The sequence below is a fragment of the Lissotriton vulgaris genome, chromosome 12, assembly GCF_964263255.1.
Source record: "Lissotriton vulgaris chromosome 12, aLisVul1.2, whole genome shotgun sequence".
Lineage (NCBI taxonomy): Eukaryota > Metazoa > Chordata > Amphibia > Caudata > Salamandridae > Lissotriton > Lissotriton vulgaris.
Window position 1 is genome coordinate 499,262,930 of NC_141700.1, and position 19,399 is coordinate 499,282,328.

General features: G+C 42.5%; 1 protein-coding gene across 1 annotated transcript in view; it reads left to right on the top strand.

Annotated features, from left to right (window-relative positions):
• The window catches only part of LOC147677596 (chymotrypsinogen B-like), a 52,371-nt gene extending 33,794 nt beyond the window's left edge, over positions 1–18,577 (top strand). Inside the window, exons 6-7 of the mRNA XM_086945251.1 lie at positions 2,996–3,129; positions 18,296–18,577. Of these exons, the coding sequence (XP_086801377.1) occupies positions 2,996–3,129; positions 18,296–18,457 (296 nt within the window). The 3' untranslated portion in view covers positions 18,458–18,577. The remainder of the gene's footprint in view (positions 1–2,995; positions 3,130–18,295) is intronic.
• Positions 18,578–19,399: the final 822 nt, after the last annotated feature.

Consider the following 19,399-nt stretch of genomic DNA (forward strand, 5'->3'; position numbering starts at 1 on the left):
GAATGGTGTATATTCAGTTAGGACAGTGTGAAGCTGTGAAGAGTTTTCACCAGGGCCATACTGGCCATACCAGGCATCGAGCATTTTTCTAGGAGACTGGAAGGGTGGGAGGCCGTTTTTGTTACTTGGGCAGTTTTTGTAGCAGTGCAGCAGTTTTAAAAGCACCCTCTGCAGAGTTCCTTGTATATCCAGTAGTTTTCAGGCAACAATAAAAGTGTCAATATAAATCTGGTGATTGATCTACCTGCTGGAGAGAGATCTGAGTTTTATTTAGTGGCAGTTTTGACTCATCTAAGGTAGCCAGAGGGTTACTATCCCTGCTGCAAAGAATGTATACCCTGCAGATCACCGAATGTGCATAGCTTAGTGGGTTACTTGTTTTGTAAAAAAAGACCCTTTTGTTAGTGTGCAGTTCATAAGTTACTATTATAATCTCGCACAGTGAGCTATGAAGTGCTATGTAAGAGCTGCATGCAAACTACATGGTACAGGTTAGAAAGTTATGTTTTTTTCTGAGTCTTTCATTATCCTCACGTTGCCAAAAAGGGATTGTTTGGATAGAAATACATTCTTATTAGTAAAGCCAACCGTAACCACTGTGTTACGTTCTGAATCCTGGGTTTGAGCTTCTCCAGACCAAGCCCTCTTAAAAAATTCCTACCGGTATGGATGCCCTGAATCCTACACCTTGTAGTCCCCTTTGTCTTATGCAACATTTTTTATACACTGATTTACACATGTATGATTCATTGTCCCTCTACTTTTGTGTGATGTGCTCCAAAACCCTTCACTGGTATGAGAGGCAATATCAAACAAATGAAGTACATGGTGGGAGAGAAGCTATGGAGAGATAAGGGGCACTGTTGAAGTGTGACAGTAAGAGGATCATTGAAGGGCCCCAGAAAGATTTTTGAATCCTGGTGAGCTCTCGTAGGTCATTTACTATGCTTTAAAAGCAAATATATATAATAAAAAATGTATTGTAGAATGCGTCGTTTTTGCCCAAATTTTCTTGGGGGAGAACCCCCGAAGCCCTCCCTGTAGTGATTAGGCTTGCTTGCTGCACCTACTATGCAACGTATAGGGGCTGGTCTGACAAACTTTGCCAAGGCTGCTTTGAGGTTCCAGTTTGGCCCTAGTTTCTGCCCCAAACTTCATCAGGTTTTTACTAACTTCATAAGCTTGATAAGTCCACAAAGATTAGAAATTTAATAAACATAAATGCTGGATAATTCTACTGCAAAAATTCTATTCTGGGAACATTTCTTCATAGAAAGTCCTATCACAGGAATTTTCATCAGCTTGTAAAGATTTGCGAAGCTGAAAAACTTTACAAACAGCACATAGTGCAAAGTTTGTCAACTTTGCAAAACTTCATAGGAAAATATAAAAACTTCTCATTTCACGTATCCCTACCTTTATTGAGAGTACTACAATTCCTCTGCTGGGCTACTAAACATTTAATTTGATGGTATGCACATATCTAAACAAGGTTCTGAACTTGTTTTTTAATGAACCGGTATATACACTTGTAGACATATCATGAACCTTCTATTTTCGCCTTGCTTGATGGAAAAAGTTGTATTGTTTTCTTACTTGCATTGTGGCTGTTCTGTCTAGTTAATACCCTTTGCCGCTCTGTACATGCAAGTGTGGCATCATTTATTGACGTATTCATGATGAGCATTAAAAGATAACACAGTAACATACACAAGGCAACATAATAGCACAATTAAAACATAACAGAACACAGCACTACAAAGCAGTTAAAATACAGGGCAAAAACATAACCACAGTACATCACATCACAGCACAAAAGATAACAGCACATATAGCCAAAAGAACAAAAGGCAACACAATAAGTATGCACAAATGTTCTTGTCACTGTTCCACCTCCAGAAACCTGCTCTCATAATACGGTGGTAAACAGTGTTTACAGAAATCTTTGATGCAATTTCATGTCCATGGTGGTAAGTTAAGGCAATCAATAATGCTTTGTGATCATCTACTGTGGCTTTGGAACAAGGAGATTTGGTGTTTCTATGCAGTCCAAATACCTACCCAGAGGCAGTGCTTAATTTGTAAGCCATCGGCCTGTATTATTAAATGCCGGCATGCTGAATGTGTAGTCTTGAATCCACTTCAGGCCTCTTTAATCTACTGCCAGGCACACCCTGCCCCTTTATCTCACTCTCTTGCAGTTTCCTGCTCTCACCTTTATGATGGTTTTTCCGCCTTTCCCTTCCTCTGATTTCCCCTGTTTTTATTTTTCCCTCTTTTGCTCTTGGTCAATGTCTGTTGAGGAAAAATAAGTGCTGGTCCCAAAAACAAGTGCTGGTGGGCCCCACCAGCAACCACCGCCTCAAATTAAACATTGCGGAATAGGGCACTGTTCACCGAGATACAAACCTGGAGAAAGATGGTTATTACTTAGTAGGATCAGTTATCCTCACTAGAAAACATAGAAAAGTACAAACTGGAACAGAAATGCAGAGACATACCTGTGATCTTACCTGGTGGCCCTGCCTACAGGTGTAAAGAGGGGGGGGTGCAGATCCATTATAGATATGCCTGGAAGTATTCGTAGTCCCACCTTGGGCTTCTTCTTCTCTCTGCATGCACTTCCATTGTGCAGCTCCTTCTAGATCATTTCTTGGTTCCAGTAACCCCGCGCAGGCGGAGCGTGAGGCAGTCTGTGCTTTTAGGAAGCATGGTTTTGCCCTGGTATCATACGCAGATGATTCTCAATTTATAATCTCGATAGCTAAACAGCCTGAAGATACAGCTATCAGGTTTCATGAGTGTCTTGTTGAGATCATGTCCTGGATGAACCATAGCTTCCTAAAAATCAACACTGACAAGACGGAGGTCATTGAGTTTGGCCAGGGGCGACCCTTGTAGAATGACTCCTGGTGGCCAGTGAGTACAGGAGAATTGCTTGCCCCGGGCTCAGCAATAATTGACTTTGTGTCACTTGTTTTATTTGTCTCTTTAGCAAATGCAGGAGCAATCATCCTCCAGCAGGTGGCACTCCCCATTGTGAGTGAAAAGGACTGCAAGAACCAGTGGGGCAGCATGGTGACTGACTCCATGATCTGCGCTGGCGCCGCTGGCGCCTCATCCTGCCATGTAAGTACTGTAGCTTTTGACACTGAAAATAAGGTTGGTATGGAAATGTAGTAAATATCTACTTGGCCATGGGATGGGATGCTTCCGAACTCTACTTGTCATTTAACAAAATCTAGTTCTCCCTTTGGCTGCCAGAAATGATGACTGTATCCTCATGATACAAAAGCTCTGCTAATAGCTTCTCTGATGGGTGTTGACTCATGCAAGGTTCTGATTTTGCCACCATTTTGAAAATCTATACAGGTCTCGATTAGGAGTTGAGCGCAGCCGAATTCCAATTTGAAATTACCTTCCGCTCACTTGTGAGCGAGCTGTTGTTCTTGCCCCCAGAACAACAGACCGACTTTACTGGAGGGAAAATGTGACAAGTAAAATTGCTTTCGGCCCCGGCTGCATTGTAGTGGGAAAAGTTTGTAATTTACTCTGCAGGAGTAAAACTTAATAATGGGGAAAAAAAGGGGGTGCAGTGGAAGTGATTTTGCAGATGGTCAGCAGATGTTTGCACGAACAAATGTGTGTGCATATCTGATCCTGAGAAAATGGATTTTAGTTGATAAACTCCTGTAAATTCCTGGAAGTCGTAAGCCTGTCTTACTGCAAGATTATGTACCTGTGGGTGCATTTAGGTAGCTTTCTTCTTAAAAAAAAAAAATAATGTCATGCATCCAACAAGTTTTACTAAATTATGCCTTAGATAACTATATTTAAAGTGGTGCAATAGTTTACCAAAACTTTACTTCAAGTTGTAGTTTTTTTGTGTACATTTTATTTTGATCACAAACACCAATCTTGCTATCATGCTTCCGGTTTTATTTGCATATATTTAGGTTGTAATCTGGAAACATATGAAGTCGTTTAAATATTGTTACATTTTGAGAACAAGGATAGATATTTTTCTGCTGGACCTTGTCAGCTTTGCAACCTAAGCTCACTGCAGTTCCTTAGGGCGCTCATCCTAACAAGGATGCCTTTTGTATTCATGAGCCATCGATACAGGTTTGAAGAACTAATTCATATGAATACACATCTTTCCTTAGTAGCAGGCAATCCTCTTCCACAGACCACAGATCCATGCTTGGTGTACTGTAAATTGACAGCCAAAGGCTTTGTCATAGGGGAATTGACCTACTTGTTGGTTGGACCAAATAAACATGAAGACCTGTTGTTCTTGACCCCAACTAATCTGTCCTGAGTGTCAGGCTATAGGATCTCCACACCCCTGAGAGGGAGAGTCCTTTTTCATCATCAGGTGGAGGCCGAGTTTAATAAACATCTGAAAGCTTTATTAACTACCATTCATTATATTCCAATAGTAGGTTGGCACTATATGGGAAGGACCAGCAGATGTCTCCTTTCCATCATTTTGAGCCTTTTCTCTATTTCTAGGCCCAGGCACTTACCAGGGCCTCACGTCAACATAGGCCTAATGTATTATTGTACATGAAACAGCAAGATGACTCAGTTCTTGTTGCTGACATCTGCAGTGATCTGAAGGTCACAATTTAAAACCACACATTCTGAGTTTAATAAGCTGATGCATTACATTAGGTAATAGTAGCACGTGCTATTCAAAACACTTAGAAGTGGGAGAACAGTAGTATTAAATTATATATAAAAATACTCTTATTATCATTGTATAAAAATTAGGTAACCAAGTTATTCTTTGTTGCACTTCACTCACCAAGGGCAACAAGGGTGAGTGAGTATTCGAGGCTTACTCCAGGAGATGCGCGAGAGGGTGTTTGAGTTTAGATGCAGTATAACACTAGTGCATACCAAAATAAACAGGATCCCTGTCAGAACTCTGTCTATATAAATAAAAGTTCATTTATCTACATATTGGAAATCAAGGGCCAGTGTAGGTAGCTAAATACCGGTCGGTAACAGCCAAAGATCGGTGAATTCCCCGTTACTGACCAGTATTTAGCCCTTTCTAATGTAGGAGAAGAAGAACAAAAGGAAGGGGTCCGTGACCAGAGGAAAGAAATTACAAATTTACACCATTTCTATTTAACAATTCAAAGAAAGAAAAAACTTTTTATAGAAGCAAAAAAGAATTTAATTCAAGATTGCATACATCCTATTCAATGGATATCTTACTCATTTTGTACATTCTTTTGATACCACAGTTTATATACAATGTGCGCGCCCACATTCACAACAGGAAGGGGGTGACGTGAGGGAAAGTGTAGGGGGTAGGATATATGTGATCTGATTCATTCGGTGACAAGTCTTATTCAAGCTTCTAAGACAATGTACATGTGGTCCCTGATAAAAGGGCCACAGTTAGTGGCTCCAAAAGAGTCCAAATTTATGAATGATAAAGACCGGCCTAACTCCGTTGTAGCCGTAAGTGTCTGAATGGGGACCGGAGTTGGTCGTGGGTGGTGTAGTCGTCTACGTTTCGACCCAATATAAGTAGGTTTCTTTTCCTTACAGAAGGGTCTTCATCAGGACAAGCAGAGTTGTGGGTGGGCAACCTCCTGGGGAGCAATTGGAAAAGCGAATTAGAAACACACCAATCCTGTATTCTAATTCATAGGAAGGTGGTACATGATAAATAAATGATCGTTAAAGAAGGGGAGACAGCCGTGTTGTCTATCTCTGTGTAAATCCCATAAGTAAGATTGATAAATATGGACTCACGCTCACCTTTCACAAAGGGGCGATAGGAGTGGACTTGAAGGTGATTTTCTTGGTCCAAGTTGTCGGTAGATAACTCTAAATTTTTTTTAAAAGACTGATGTTTTTAAACAAGTCTATTAGGTTGGCAGCTAGTACATTTAAAATCTATATAGAGGGTCTGATCTCCAAGATTGAAGATGTACAAAATCGTCTTGGCTGAATAACGGGGGGGGCTAGTTCATCCATATTACTGTGAGCTCGAATATTCCTCGGTATTATTACCTGTAGACCCCTATAGGGTATCTCCCTAGTTGGTTGTGGAAGCAACTTGTTAGTGGTGGATAAGAATTTTCAACCTGCAAGAATGAAAGATAAGATATCTGTTTGCACAACAAATACCAAATATGCAAATATTAATGGTGTATCAACAATCTTTTTTTGGGGGGCTTACCACTATCAACAGTTTGTTAAATTCTATTGGGTAGATTCTGTATACAAAATATAGTAGACCTCACTCAGGCATTATTATTCCTTTCAGGGCACCCACGTGTTTTAGGGTAGGGAACCTAAGTATGAAAAGAAATTCGTAAATTAAATTGTTATTAGTCTTGCAGAAAAACAAGCTATTTGATGTATCTATACTTCCAAGTCAATATCATTACCGGGAGAAGGCAGCTGGAGATTTATTAATCTACTCGACTTTCTTTAAAAATTCACCGATTCTTTATGGAGAATGCATATACGAATTGCACATTTCAATTTGAAAGAAGACCGGCTTGGAAATCTGCCTGGAAAGGGAGAGAATTCTTAAGTTACTGAAAAACTGAAACGCTTCAAAATATGCACCTAGCATTACATAGGAAACACTAGAACTGGTAACGTTACCAAATAGGCTGCTCGAGAAGTATGTTTTTATGCAATCCTTAAGCCATCTCGTGGGAAGGTGTCTTTTTTTGTCTAGAAGAAATGCGGAGAATAATCCGTGGTTTGCGCATTGATCAGGGAAGTAACTACGGGTAATCTAAAAAATAATAAATAAATTTCGGGCGTTCCTACCTGCCAGCGCCTGGCGGTCTTGAAAGTTCTAGGGAAGCAAATCACCGATTATGTTCACCGTCTCCTAAAGACCAAATGAACACATACAGTTCAGGGTATTGTACGCGACTTTTTCGCGCCGTTCCAAAGGGATGCCAGGGAGAGGGGCTGTCATTGTTTACCTGATTTAGCGTCCAGAGGTAAAAATTCATCTAGTCTGAGCACTGCCGCTACCGCTATGGATCCTATCTCGGTAACCGCGCGCGTTGGGCACTTCCTGATGATTCTCAGCTGGGGGGGCGGAGCCTCGAAAGTTACAATGGGAACTGAAAAAAGACTCCGGCTACACTTCAATGATTTGGAAAGAAAGGTTATCTAATAGGCATATTCTACCACATCGATCCGCATCGTTATCTGTTAATGTTATTTGGATAATCCACATTATTATTCAATATTGTACCTTGGATAAACCAACGTTATACTAGCACCGTATTTATATTGGCAAATCACTTATCATCGAGCTGGGGAGGCAACAAATCGCGTTAGGTGTTGCGGAAGAGGCACAAAACGCGTAGGATGGAGCGGGGAAGGCACCAATCGCCTATGATAGTGTAAACTCCTGTATCTCATCTTATATTAAAGTTGCGACAAAACAGTACTGTTTAACCTATTTGTAACAATAATCAGCATTATGTTGTATTTATATTGTGTCATGCATTAAATTAACAAGAGAGTGCACAAATCATGTAGGATAGTGTAGACTCCACTTCCATTTGGCAATAAATGAGAGAAAATTATTAGTTAACCCAACTACAGATATTTGAATGAAAGACAATGTGCAGCATATTGTGGACAAGGGTGTGCACAAATCACGTAGGATAGTGTAAACTCCACTTGCATTCGGCAATAATGAGGAAAAACAATTAGTTAGCGCCAATCACAGTTATATGTATGAAAAGAACAGTGTGTAGTGCATTACCCTAAAGAATGGCCAATTGCGCAAAACTATTTTCAGATTCATTTAGGCCCTCCACTACAGAATTGAAGATATGGATCCACTTGAGCTCTCTGATATTCAGGACGTTGGATAGATCTCCTCCCCTTGGGCCCAGTATGATATGCTCCAAAACTACCCATTTAAGTGATTCTGGTGAATGGTTGTGTGTGGTACAATGATCAACCAAAAGTGCCCCTGGTACTTTGCATCTAATTCTGCTGCAATGTGAAAGGAACCGTGCTTTTACACGTTGTTGAGTCTGACCAACATAGATGAGGTCGCATGGACAGATAATACCATAAATCACATCTTTGGTATTACAATTTGTGTGGTGTTTGAATACGTGTCGATGATTTTTAAAGACAAATTCTTTGGATTGGATAGTAGACGGGCAGGCTTTACAGTTACCACATCTATTTATTTATTTATTTATTTATTTATGGGCTTATATAGCGCTATGAATAAACTCCCAAGGGAGTATCTCCGCGCTGTAACAGGCCGGTGCAAGACTGAAATTAGGGAACGCATAGTTAAAAATGCTGTAAACAAGGGACACTCTAAAATGAACCAAACAAAAACGTTTTTAAATGTTTTCTGAATTGACAGTGGTCATTACATTTCCTTAGTGACAACGGAAGTGAGTTCCACAATTTGGGACCCACAACAGATAATGCTCTTCCACCCAACCTGGTTTTCGTGATCTTGGGAACGTTTAGTAACAATTGGTCACTAGATCTAAGGGCACGGATGGGAACATAAGGAATAAATTTGTTCGCCAAATACTCAGGTCCCAGTTGGTTAAGGCCCCTGTGTATAGTACAGCATGTTTTAAACTTCACTCGTTGACGTATTGGCAACCAGTGAAGCTCATGAAGTAGTGGTCTGGAGGGGGATCTAGGGGGTGCATTTAACACCAGCCTAGCTGCCGTGTTTTGCACCACCTGCAAACGGTCCAGAACCTCCTCGTTTGCACCTAGTAGAAGGCCGTTACAATAGTCAAGCCGACTAATGATCAGAGCCTGAACCAGAGTTTTCCTGTGAAAATCAGGGAGGAAAGGGAAGATTTTACGAAGGAGGCCAATCACATGAAAGCACGCTCCTACAGTGATATTAACATTTTGCTTCATGGTTAGCTCTGGTTCAAGCCTGACGCCCAAGTTCTTGACCGTAGTTTTTGGCACAGGGACTGGGCCCAATTCAGAGGGCCACCATCTATCTATAATGTCCCACCACCCGCGGTTGGTTCCAACACGAGGTTATAGTGGGTTCTGGTGGGCATTCCAAGAATGATGAAACTACATGGTCTTTGACATTACGTGCTTTTTTGAATGCATGCATCGGCACGTTTGATACATCCAGATCCTTCGCAATCAGATTCCAATGTTTATTTATAACCTTTTTGATGGAGTGGCTCTTAGTTGAAAAAGTAGTCACACAAATCATGCGCTCTTCAGATTGACTGCTACGTGTTGTAGGTTCAAGGAGTATATCACGGTGACAGAACCAAGCTCTTTTTCTAGAGCGTTTGATGAGTCGCTTGGGATAGCCTCTCTCTATTAAACGTGTCATCAGGATCTCAGATAGTAGCATGTAATCTTCCTTCTTACTGCAGTTCCTACGCACACGGAGGAACTGTCCGTAGGGTAAATTATCCCGAAGGCTCCTAGGATGATGGCTGGAGTATTGTAATAAGGAATTCCGCTCTGCAGGTTTTCTAAATAAGGTGGTATGTAGAGTGCCTCCCTCTGCCACTAGCGTTATATCTAGAAAGTCAATCTTTTTGTTGCTGGATTGTTTTGTGAATTGAATGTCTGTGGACCGTGAATTCAACCATTCATGAAAAAGTTCCAGTTCATTGTTGTTCCCCTTCCAAATTAGCAGCACATCATCAATGTACCGTACCCAAAGTTGTATATGATGATGGAATGGATTCTGGACGTTGATGACAAAAGTTTTTTCATAGAAAGCCATAAACAAAATGGCCAGGTCTGGGGCAAAGGCTGCCCCCATTGCCACACCTTTCGTTTGCAAATAGAACACGTTCTGAAACATGAAATAGTTCCTCATCATGGCAATCTTAAGTAGAAGAGTTATGAATGTGGTGGGTACTTGTACTGGGGCATCACGACTATCCAAAGCTTCAGTGGCCACCATTACGGCCTCCTCCTGCGGGATGCTTGTGTACAGCGACACAATGTCGCACGTAACCAAAAGCTCTTCATCTGGGTTAAAGGATTTTCCATCAACTAAAGTGATCGTATGTGTGGTGTCTCTCAGGTAACTTTCTAATGTAGGAGGCTGGAAATAAGGATTTGGAAATTTACTGATTCATTATTTTAAGGAATCGGTATAATACTGATTCCTTATTTTAAGGAATCGGTAAAATAACCGAATCCTTAAAACCTATGTAGGTAGCCCTTAAGTGAGTGCATTTTTGGATTCGTTATTTACCACCAACTACAAGTTGGTGGTAAATACCGAATACCTTTAAAAAAGCAATAATTTGCTTTTTTCAAGGTGCCATGTGGCAGACATACATGCCCTTAGGGCATGTATGTGCACCACATGTGCACACATGTATGCTTCAGGGGTGCAACAGGGTGTCAATGTAACACCCTGTCACCCTTGAATGTGCTCCTGCTATTACCAATTCGGTAAATACCGAATCGGTAATAGTGAATTGCTTCCCATTCATTCCTATGGGCCTCCAGGCCCATAGGAATGAATGGGAAGGTATACCTTATTACCGAATCGGTATTACCGAATCGGTAATTAGGAATATTACCGAATCGGTAAATGTTACCGATTTTTTACCTACATCATATTTACCGATTCCTAAATACCGAATCGGTAAAATTCGGTATTTAGGAATCGGTAAAATTAGTTTACCTACATCGGGCCCCAAGTTCTGTATCTGAGGTATAATCCCAGTCATGCATATTCAAGAAGGCGATATAATACAAATAGCAAGTTGCCCGTTGGCTAATGTTATGCTACAGGTAAAGATTTGGACATAATTCTCAGTCTTCGTGAACTCTCGGTCTTACTATGAACTATGTGTAATCTGGTCAGTCTAGGAGGTAAAGCAGCCAAACAGGATGCTGAAATGTATCACTTTACCTCTGATAAGTCTGCCCCAGTCTGTAGTTGTTCTGCAGCCCTGTTCTTGACTAGACAACTCAGTTTGAACCCATGTGGCTCAAAACAAATCTGTTTCAAAAACCGGAGTAAGCCAAAAGAATCTACAGCCAAAAATCTACAGGGGTATCACCCGCGTCAATGAAGTTGTTTTAGAATGGCATCTGGTCAATTCACAGTTTGCACCCAATTAGTGGGGCAACCATGGACCCTGGAGTCATCGAGACCAGTCATACACCAAAGGTCTTACAAAGTCACAGTTCAATGAAGATGAACTGCTTGTGCTGGTGTTGGGTTATTGCCCAAAGTACATATCCTAGAATTACCAGATTTTGAGGTTCCTTATATCAAAACCTGGGGGGTTGAGGTCAAGATTTTCAGTTGCTAGAGGCACCCATTGCGGCAGATGCGCCCACTGGACCCACCCGATCAGCCATTTAGGACTGTGGTACAGGGTTTTATGGTTTTGGTCCAACCATAACTACAAAACAATTGCTTTTGCATAGGGTAATTAGAGTCTATTGTGAGACATAAAAGGAAAATACTTCCTGTCCCTCACCAGTGGGAAGCAGGGAGATAACATTTCTCACTAAGTTAGTAATACTGTAGCAAAATGTGAGAGGATGCAGGCTCACCACAATCATTGCCCTGGAATGGTTTCTGGAGATCTTAGTTCCTCTGATCAGGCAAGATGTGTTTTAGTTGATTCGAGCCAACTGGGCTTTAACCCCTTCGACGCTGATGACGAGCTGGGCTCGTCATGGCGTAGCCTCCTCGCACGCTGATGACGAGCCCAGCTCGTCACGTAAAGTGCGTTTTTTAAAAACTCAGAGTGCGAGCGGAATTCCGCTAGCGCGCATGGTGTTAATGTCCTCTTGACTCATGGGTAGCTCGCTCACTGTAGATGATCTCCATGAACTCTTTGTACAAGTAGGCCTTACTCATTGCCCCCTTGCTCGGGCATGCTCTTCTCCACACATGGAGCATCAGCATCAGGCTTTCTCCAGTACCTGGGTCTCGTCCCAGCCTTGACTGGGCACAGCAACAACTAGAGTCGTGTCTCAAGCTCACATTATTGCTTTCTTACTTCCAGATGAAGCACAACTGCTGTCTGCCAATGGCCACTACTGGTCCTGCTTGAGGCCTGTAATGGGAATACTGGTCCAACCAAAGCTCAAGCACCACCAGCTATTGCCAACTGCAGTCTCTGCATAGCATGGCATGACAAGACCGTACTCTCTCTCAGAAAGTTGGAGCGCATACTTTTTGGGTGCACCCCTGATACGCTCAGCCTTATCCTTAGCAGGTGAACATTGTTCAAACATGAAGCACCCCCCAGTGGACTAACAGACCAATCGGTTTACTTGTGGAAATCGAACAACAGCATTGAAAAAGTGAAAAAGAGCAAGGGTGGGTTAACTTTCCCAGTTACGTTATGGTGTTCCACCCTGCAGTGCTTGCTAGAGACGACGGGCGCCGTAAAGTGTAGGTGTCCTGCTTTGTATTCAGAAAGCACTAACTATTATCTCAGTACAATGGAGTCTGAGCAGATACAATTGTGGATTTCCTTGTACAAATTATTTTTGCCACTTACATAGTAGGAGACTTTGTATAGAGATAAATCATTTAAAACCATTAGACTACCAGAACACATGGAAAAGAAGCGATGTAAAGGACTAGCGCATACAATGCCCACTCAAATGCAGAATAATGTTTTAGAATATAATCTTTAACAAAACAATAATATTCCAGCAAGTATTCCACGATGTATGATATTTACCTGCATGGTGTGCAAAAAGACAATGTGGTTTGTTTTAAAGAATACACTGGCAGTTCATACAAATGCAAAATATCATACGATTACACATAAAATAATGTCTCAGGATCACTTCAAGAGAAAGAGAACATACTAACAATTTTGTGCCAGTAGGGTCTTTTTAGAGCTTACATTTGTCAAGATTTGTTTCTGCTAATTAGCTGTTTTTATTGGGTCTTCATCAGGTCAAACATAGCTGAAAACAGTCTGATATACATTAGTTGTAAAAACATTACTGAGTGCCTTTGTCAGGGCAAGAATTGCCAAAAGAGGACATTAGATCTCAGGCTCAAACCTAGACAGGTCATTGTTGAGGATCGATTATAGAATAACAAGAGCTAAGATAAGTAAGCGGCTGCTACAGGAATATTTCCACGTTGTAGGTGATCAGGGAAGTGTCCTCATCTTGTGGACACTCAATGAGCTTCCTGAGGTTTAGAGCACTACTTTCATAATCAGAAGTATTAGTCCAGATGCTAAAGAAACATTGATCAATGTTGGTGTTCTATAGAGGCTGGATGTATGAAGGATGGGTTTGAAATAGCATAAATTATTCAGACTTGAAGAAAAGCTGCCTCTTCTGAATAGATAGTTTATTTTTTATAGCGTAGCTTAACACCTGTAAGGGTATCCAGGCATGTCCATGGGCACAGGGAGACTAAGTGATTTGCCCAGAATCTCAGGATGGTGTGCCCACCCCCCAGTTCTTGGGTCATAGGGAGATGGTACAGTGTTCTCCACCACACCCCAGATCAAGCAGGTGAGTGTACATCATCTGAAGAGTCAGACATGCTGAATATGAAAGTAGGAAGAATAGCACCTGGCCGAACACCTGCAAAAATGATGTATATGGGTCAATATCCTGGCTGGCACACTCTATATATTAGCATATAATATAACACTGTTTTATTACATACAACTGGACAAATACCGGTTAAAAAGCAAACAATAACTATATGTATTGTCATTATGGGGGGTCAAGTAAAGCCAATCCCTGTTTCAATCCAAACCAGGTCTGCACCGTTCCCTTTATAGTAAGGCCCATGCATGTGCAAAGTTTGAGCCCCAGTAGATGAGATGTTTTTCCTAGGTAGCTGGTGAGAGCAGTGAGAAGGGGTGTAGGGCTTGATGCCCCTGCACTGAACAAGCAAACTGTGGTGTTTGTGGTACAGCAGCTTAAGACCACACCCATGGGTGAACTTGCACACTAGGATAATGATTGGACAGGAATTGAGGTATGAGGCAGCTGGCAGCCACAGTGTTTCTTCTGAGATACAGTGTTCTGAGCTCCTGGCATGGCAGGTAACCGTGGCTAAAAGAGGAGAAACAGCAAGGCTAGTCAGAATGCAACTATCGTCTGAAAAATCAATGTTAAATAGCACAGTTCAAAACTTTTTTCAGGGTATGGGAAACACCCATGGTGGGAGAGGTGTGGTGCAGCGGCAGAGTGGCTGACCACGGAGCACGGGGATCATGTTACGATCTTTGGCACCGACGGCAGCTCAGCTCAGCATCATGTGACCCTGGGCAGTAGCTCATTTCAAAACCCCGACGGGCCCTCAGCGCCTTGAAACCTTAAGGGGTGAAATTTTGGCACTTTACAAGTATTGATTCTTCTTCTTATGTTGGTCTGCCCTACTGTGGTTGAGCAATATTGTTTCTCTGGGTCCATGCCTTTTTATACATAATGAAGGTTCTAGGGCGGAAGCTGGGTGGGCAAGGCAGCAGCCACTGGTTGCATAGGCTAGAAGCAAAATCAAGTAATTCTTGGCCTCCCAACCAAAAAATATTTATTGCCTGAAATCCCATCACACTCCCAGGCCCAGGGACATCTCATCCTCCCTAGACATCCTTCAGGCCTCTTGGTAGAAGCTCATAATAGGCCTCCACAATCACAGAAGTAACAGCCTCACATTCTGACCGGATCCCTGAAAGTGCTCACATCTCAGGCTCTATAGACCTTGGTGTCCCAATGGTGACTGCCAGGGTCATCAACTAATCTCAAGAGTCAGAGGGCAGCTCGGTCAAATAAGCTTCCAAGCTTAGTAGGTAGAGTGTCCGCCGTGATGGGTGACACTTTACTTCAATCCGGATTTCACACCGTGCCTTATTATGTCTATCCAGGTCTCTTAAAGTGGGGACTTCCCATAATCTGGGTTACCCACCCAGTCCACTACCCTAGATGGGGGAAGGTGCATTCTTCCATGCAATGTAACTGGAATGTCACAGGAGGGTACAGCAATTCTCTCCACCTTGTCAAGTGGCAGCAAGGGAGGTCTCCTCTGTGCATATGTGCTCCACATGGAGCTTGTAGAAAGGAACTACAGGGGAGCGAAGGGTCCCCTCTTCAGAAGACAGGATACTCTGAACAGATGTCTCAGACCATCACATATACGCACAGAAATCTGCCTCATGGTCTTCACAGGTTATCTACCTCAAGGTTCCAAATCACATTGGGCCATGAAGGACAGTCCTGAATTCTCACTTCCTAACCCAGAGCATAATATTTATTTATTTTTATTTAAGTGTATCTTGATATAGCGTACAGCTACCCCAACGGGGTGTCCCGACGCTTCTGAGTAACTTCAAGCTGCATGAGATGGTTGAAAAAGAAGAGAATCAGCAAAACAGAAGGGTTGTTCATCCTTGATCAGGCGAATGGCATTGGGTAATTTATTCCAGATGGCCGCTGTCAGCACTGGGAAGGATTTCCCCCCCGAGCGGGTTTTCCTGAATCTAGGTACGGAAAGTAAGTTTTTGCCAGAAGAACGAAGGGTCCTGGAGTTGTTATAGGGAATAAGGCACGTGGAGAGATAAGCAGAGCCCTTGCCTCGCAAGGCTCGATGAGCCAAGACCAGAGCTTTAAATTCTGCCCTCTTATGAACTGGAAGCCAGTGAAGGTCGCGACGATGAGGGGTTATGTGCTCACGCAGAGGGATGCCGCGGACCAGTCGCACCGCGGCATTCTGGACCGTCTGAAGGCGGTGGCAAAGTCCTACAGACAGACCAGTGTAAAGGCCATTGGCGTAATCAAGGTGTGAAGTGATTAACGCCTGTACCACTGTCTTCCTGGTGTTACTGGGCAAAAAATGAATAAACTTCTTTATCATTCGAATTTTTGCTAAACAGGCCATGGAAACTGTGTGAACTTGATGGTTAAAAGAGAGGTTGGAATCCCATCTGACTCCTAGATTTTTCACTGAGTCCTTGGGGATGGGAGGTACACTTAGATCCAGAGGCCACCAGATGTTAGGGTCCAATGGGGTTGGCTGATGGAAGAAAAGGACCTCCGTCTTTCCAGCATTCAACCTCAAGAAGTTATGATCCATCCACTGGGCGATGGTTCGTAAACAGTTTTTTAAGGGGTCAAAAGTAGTGGGAGTGATGCTGTTAAACGAAAACAAAAGCTGGATATCATCAGCATAAGAAGTGACTTTTATACCCATTTGAGCAATGATATCAAAAAGTGGGGAAAAATATATATTGAATAAAAGCGGGCTCAGGGAGGATCCCTGAGGGACTCCCCACCGGAGCGGACGGCTTTCAGAGGTAAACGGGGGAGTGAACACCGCCTGGGTTCGGTTGGACAGAAAGGAAGATATCCACCCTAACGCTGTACCCCGAACACCCTTAGAGTACAGGCGTTCAAGGAGCAGGGGGTGGGAAACGGTGTTGAATGCTGCTGACAAGTCAAGCAGCACCAACACCGCTCTAGACCCCCCATCCAAGCTCCATCTTACAGCATCAGACATCTCAATGAGTGCAGATTCGGTACTGTAACCAGACCTAAAGCCATGCTGAGAGTCATGGAACGCGCCTGAAGTTTCGAGAAAGGTCGCTAGCTGTTGTTGAGCGAGTCTTTCTAGTACTTTAGCCGGGGCAGGTAATAGGGAAATCGGTCTGTAATTGGCGGGGTCACTGGGGTCCGCGGTAGACTTCTTTATTATAGGAACCAATCGAGCTTGTTTCCAGGTATCTGGAAAGAGTCCCAGCTTAAACGAGTCATTCCAAATCCCATTCAAAAAAGGATTAAGAACGGGGGCTAATGATCTGTACTGTTTAGGGGGCCAAGGGTCTAGTGGGGAGCCAGATTTTGTCTTAGAGAGTTCCCCAAGAGATTGTTCCAATGAGATCTCTGCGAACTCAGAAAACAAGGACTCTGAAGCCGCAGGAGAGGAGGGGGAGGAACATTTTGTTACTTGAATGTTACTGGGGAAGGAATCATAAATTGTAGTTATTTTATTCTCAAAGAAAGTAGAGAGGTTGTCACAGAGAGTCTGTGAAACCACTGGAGGACGTTTAAGGGCAAGGGGATCCGTAAAGGACCTTACTGTCTCAAAGATTTCCCTAGATGACCCTTGAGAGCGGTTTATTTTGTCTTCTAGAAATTTCCTTTTATGTTCAATGATCATCCTTCTATAATTTTTCAAAGCGGCTTTATAGTGGCTTTTGCGGTCAGGGGAAAAGGTGGTTCTCCAGCGTCTCTCTAGACGTTTACATTCTGATTTGAGCACTCTGAGGTCGTTCGAATACCAAGGGGCCGAAGGAGCCGAACGGTAGGTTTTAATAGGTCTAACTGGGGCAATGAGGTCAATTACCGAAGTAATCTGGTCATTGAGATTAATCAAGCGTGTGTCAAGATCTAAGTTTGTGTCTGGAACAACGACCAGAGAAAGCCCAGAAGTTAAACTTTCCGTAATAGTATGACCATAATAGTATGAGCAGTATAGTCCCCTGCACAAGTGAGCTAATGAACTGAAGAAAATTAAGTTGGTGACATTTTTATCTAATGGAGCTGGTGAGCCAAAGGTGAGTGAAGTAATTTTCTCCAACACCGATAAATAGAAGAGATGGGCTAGACCACCATGCAATTCTGATCTTGCTCTTTATCTCAAAAGGACTCAGTGGAAGTAGATTAAAGAGGGTGACACTGGCCACAAGGTACTGAGGAGAAGTCCTAGTAGGCTGGGAGGCAGAGCCCCTTGCCACTGTTGAAGTGGTAAAGAATCCTCAGCCCTCTTAGCCCTGAAAGCAGCTCAGACAGAGCAGCCCATCATCATCTTATAGACAAAATCTGCTCCAGACAATTATTGCTTGTGAGTACTTTGCCACACCATTAACTATGCAATAAGTTTGTTATTGTAACTCTATCTAAAATGTATAGCTTTTTAGCCAATATATTTGGGACATGTCCTGCAAACAACAATTTTGTTAAAAGTGAGGTGAAATAAGCAACCAAAACCATGGCTGAAAGGGCTTGATTCGTTATCAATATTTTCTCGCTCCATCCAATATAGATCTATTATTAAAATGTTTTCCAGGATTTATTTTAGCTCCTAGTCACATCCTTTTGGCAATCACTCAAGTCACAGCTGCCTGGTCAGTATCCATGTATTATCCATGTATGATGACTACATAGCATGAAATACAGAAAAGTAGGGGTTGTCAAAATGGCTCCAGCTTCAAGTCACCTACTTTGCCTAAAAACTCGGAAGTATAATAAAAAGTAATGTATTCTCCTTCGCCCTCACCTCTACCTCTCTCTCTTTACGCAGGGTGATTCAGGGGGACCCCTGGTGTGCCAAGCTGGAGAGCCTTGGATGTTGGTGGGTATTGTTTCTTGGGGCTCGAGCTCTTGCAGCGTGAACTACCCTGCTGTGTATGCCCGTGTCACCTATGCCCGTAACTGGATTGACGAGACTGTTGCATCCAACTAAAGCAAAAGACCCCTGACGAAGCCAGAAAGTCATGCGCCTAAGATCACTTCTTAACTCCTTACAATGAAATATTATGCTACACCAATGTACCAATAAAATCATAAAGACTTCTACATCAAATAATAATCATGTAAATATCTGTGTTTCTTTTTCATTGAAATTTTGAATTGTTGTGAAATGTTCACTGTGAACAACATACAAAATACAATACGAACATGTATATGGTGCTGTGAAGACCAGTCACACAGTTCAAGTTGTCTCTTACTTAAATGTAGCTTCTTTTCCAGAGCATATACTGGCATGCAAGAGCTTTAAGCTGCACTCAAAGGAAACAGTAACTTAGTGATCATAGCAATGAGATCAAATATGCTGGGGTAAATAATGCAAACATTGAAAAGGAGATTTTGCAAATGCTGGAATGGATGTCTTCTAATATCCTCCTTTACAGTTTAGCTTATAATATTATTCTATGGGCAAAATAGAATCTATTTTGGATGCCCTCAGTTTACCATGGCATATGATGGAGGATGAGGACAGCTTCCCAGATAGTGAAAGTGTGTTGCCTGAATTCCTGTGGCAGGAGGTTAAAGACCCAGACAATGACAAGAGGAGGACTGAGAAAGGGCTCTTTTTTAGAAATTGCCTAGTGGCTATGTTAGCAATGGGCTGATGATTAGTTATCTATGTGCACTGCAATTTGGTTGATATTTAGAACTGGGGTGGGTCTCTAGCTTCTTTGTTGAATGTGAGGACGTTTCTAGATCAGGTGTTAGAAATGGGATTTCTGGTTGGCTGAGGTATGCTCCCAGGCCACGACGGAACCACCTCTCTAGTCAGGGTAAGCTCAATAAACACTGTAAGATAACCTGTGCACACCCTCTGGTAGCTTTGCACAGAGCAGTCAGGCTTATCTATAAAGGACATGTGTAAAGCATTTGTGCA